This window comes from Anneissia japonica, unplaced genomic scaffold (assembly GCF_011630105.1).
Source record: "Anneissia japonica isolate Jap-2015-1 unplaced genomic scaffold, ASM1163010v1 scaffold18637_len15044_cov142, whole genome shotgun sequence".
NCBI lineage: Eukaryota > Metazoa > Echinodermata > Crinoidea > Comatulida > Comatulidae > Anneissia > Anneissia japonica.
Window position 1 is genome coordinate 1,990 of NW_022704045.1, and position 2,489 is coordinate 4,478.

Sequence of the window (2,489 nt, forward strand, 5' to 3'; positions counted from 1 at the left end):
GATTTCATTGATCATGTCTGATGATGGTGGTGGCCTACTATGAGCCTACCATTCTATCACCGGGTCAAGGAGGCCTAGGAACAGGCAGGGACTAGGGCCTAGGCCCCTATCCTATAGGACTAGGCCTAGCCTAGCATGATTGACATGTAAAAATAATAATAATCGTTTTTCTGTCCTAGCCTAAAATACTAGAATAAGCCCAATCCATAGATAAACAAGAAATAAAACTTACCTTTTTTTACCAATTGATCTCTAACCGTATCATGATCTGATTTGCTTGACAGGAAGAAGGCAGCGAACCTGCCTGAGAGACGGGCAGGCGTGCGCTAGGCTTAGGCGCACGGGGGTAGCTAAGCCTAGCTCTGGTGGTGATACGATTGTAGTACGATTATTGATAAAACTACTAAACCCAGGACATTTTGTATTTGAAAAGATAGTTAAGCATAGAGCTATTACTAGCAACGTATAAATCAATAAATATAATAACATTTAAGCGCATACATTAAATACTGTACAGACTTATTAAACCTTTTATTAATATTAAAGGATAAAGCCCATACGCATCGATTGCAGGAGCGCGGGTAAGGGATGCGTCACTGTTAATTTTTCACTGTTTTTAATTGGCTTTCGGCAAATTGGGTTTCAGCAAATTGTAATTCATTATTTTTGCGTCGGAAAACTGGTATTCAGTATCAGCAATCTGGCATTCGGCAAATTGGATTTCGACAATCTGACTTAGATCCAAGTCTAAACGTGCGTAAAAAGTTGCTTCATTACTGGTTTTTTTTTTTTTTTAAATTCTGAGATTCGCCGTTAGTAAATATATAACTGTTATACAATTGTTACATTTTTTATTCAGTATTTTGCTATCAAAACTGATTGTCTTTATCGCCGGCAAAGAAATTTTAAAATGATGCGCTTCAGTTCTTTATCTCGTTTTACTCGTAGTATGAGCGTTTTCAATCTGTCATCCACTTTCAGGTCATCATTTTAAATATATTAGTCAATTCTGGAATACCAAATTGTAGATTGAAATTACATGGGTGATGTTTTAGGTAAAGGAGCCCTTTTTTAGCACTTTTGCTGACTCAGTTTTAATTCATTTTTTGTTGCAATCTTATCGACTTAAATTCTTGTAAAATACTTGAAAAAACTTAAGCTTAATGTTGTTATAAGGACCCTTATAATCATACAAGGTACCACCAGTATCTTTAGTTCTTATACATATTAGTTATGAAGGTTTCATCTGCGAGTATTGTTTTGCACCTGAAAGAGCCCTTGACAATTCACATACCTGATCAGACAATGTTGCTTACTTCCTGTTAGAAAATACTCAATTCAATTTAAAGGGTGGGCAATGAGATCAAATTCGGTTTAAAGTTTATTAAATTATTATGGAGTGCGAGATAATGTGAACAAAGTCAACGACCCAAGCAGAATACGCCTTTATCTGGGGAGGTTGTCCAAGGTGCTACGGCCTCGCCTTCACAGAGAGCAAGTATATGCTGTGCGTTGAGCTGAAGCTCATTCAAGTTGCTCAAAAGTTATCATAGACTATGCTTTCCAATACTTTGCAAAGGAGCAACCTTTAGGCTGGGGTCTGTAATTCTCTAATTGACATTAATGTTTTTTTATTTAACGAATATTGTCTCCTTTCAATAAAACAGGACTTTACAACTTGTCATGCTGTAATGACATATTATAGTCAACAAGCAACATTTGTCTCTGGTGTGCATTCTACATTCAACTGATCCCACCATTATTGTGTAGATCGTCTCTCCATCTATTACAAGGTCTGCCACTTGGTCTTTGGAAATTGTGTGGTGTCCTGACAGTTTTCCTCACCTGCTGCCGTGTCCTCGCATGATATAGCCTGCCCATTTCAATTTTAGTTTTCTTATTTCTTTGATCACACACTTTATACCTGTTCGTTTTCTTAATTCCTTGTTGGATAACTTACCTTCGCATGTGACTCATACCATTTTTTAATGGTCTTATTGTGATGCACAACATATTTTGAACTTTCTCAGAAAGAAACCATGTGTATCACAGCCATATGTAAACATCGGGATAATACACTGGTCGAATAGTTGTTTTCTTAGACACTCTGTTAGCTTTTGGTCTTTAGTTTGTGGAACTTATCCATCGCTTTAAATCTTCGATTATTCCATCCTTCTTTTTGAAGAATGTGAACAATTGAATAAACCGGCATAGTAAATGTATCCTAAAGCTGAGATAATTGTATCATTTTGTACAGTAGTAGCTGAGTGTGAAATATGATATTAGTGAATTGAATGAGCTTTTGATAATAACAGAATTGTAATTGATGAGACATTGGTTTTAAAACTGAAACACTATAATTTCACTTACATTGTATGACTAAAAAACTTCATATTGCAACCTTTGGCCTGTGGTCATCTAATTACTGACTTTTCCGACAGCACATTATTAACAGACCATCAATCAATCAATCAATCAAGTGTTTGTAT

General features: G+C 36.0%; 1 protein-coding gene across 1 annotated transcript in view; it reads left to right on the forward strand.

Annotated features, from left to right (window-relative positions):
• Positions 1-2,039: 2,039 nt before the first annotated feature.
• The window catches only part of LOC117104584 (sushi, von Willebrand factor type A, EGF and pentraxin domain-containing protein 1-like), a gene marked incomplete at its 3' end in the record, with an annotated part of 10,905 nt that continues 10,455 nt past the window's right edge, over positions 2,040-2,489 (forward strand). Inside the window, exon 1 of the mRNA XM_033245435.1 lies at positions 2,040-2,058. Coding sequence (XP_033101326.1) covers positions 2,040-2,058 — 19 coding nt within the window. The remainder of the gene's footprint in view (positions 2,059-2,489) is intronic.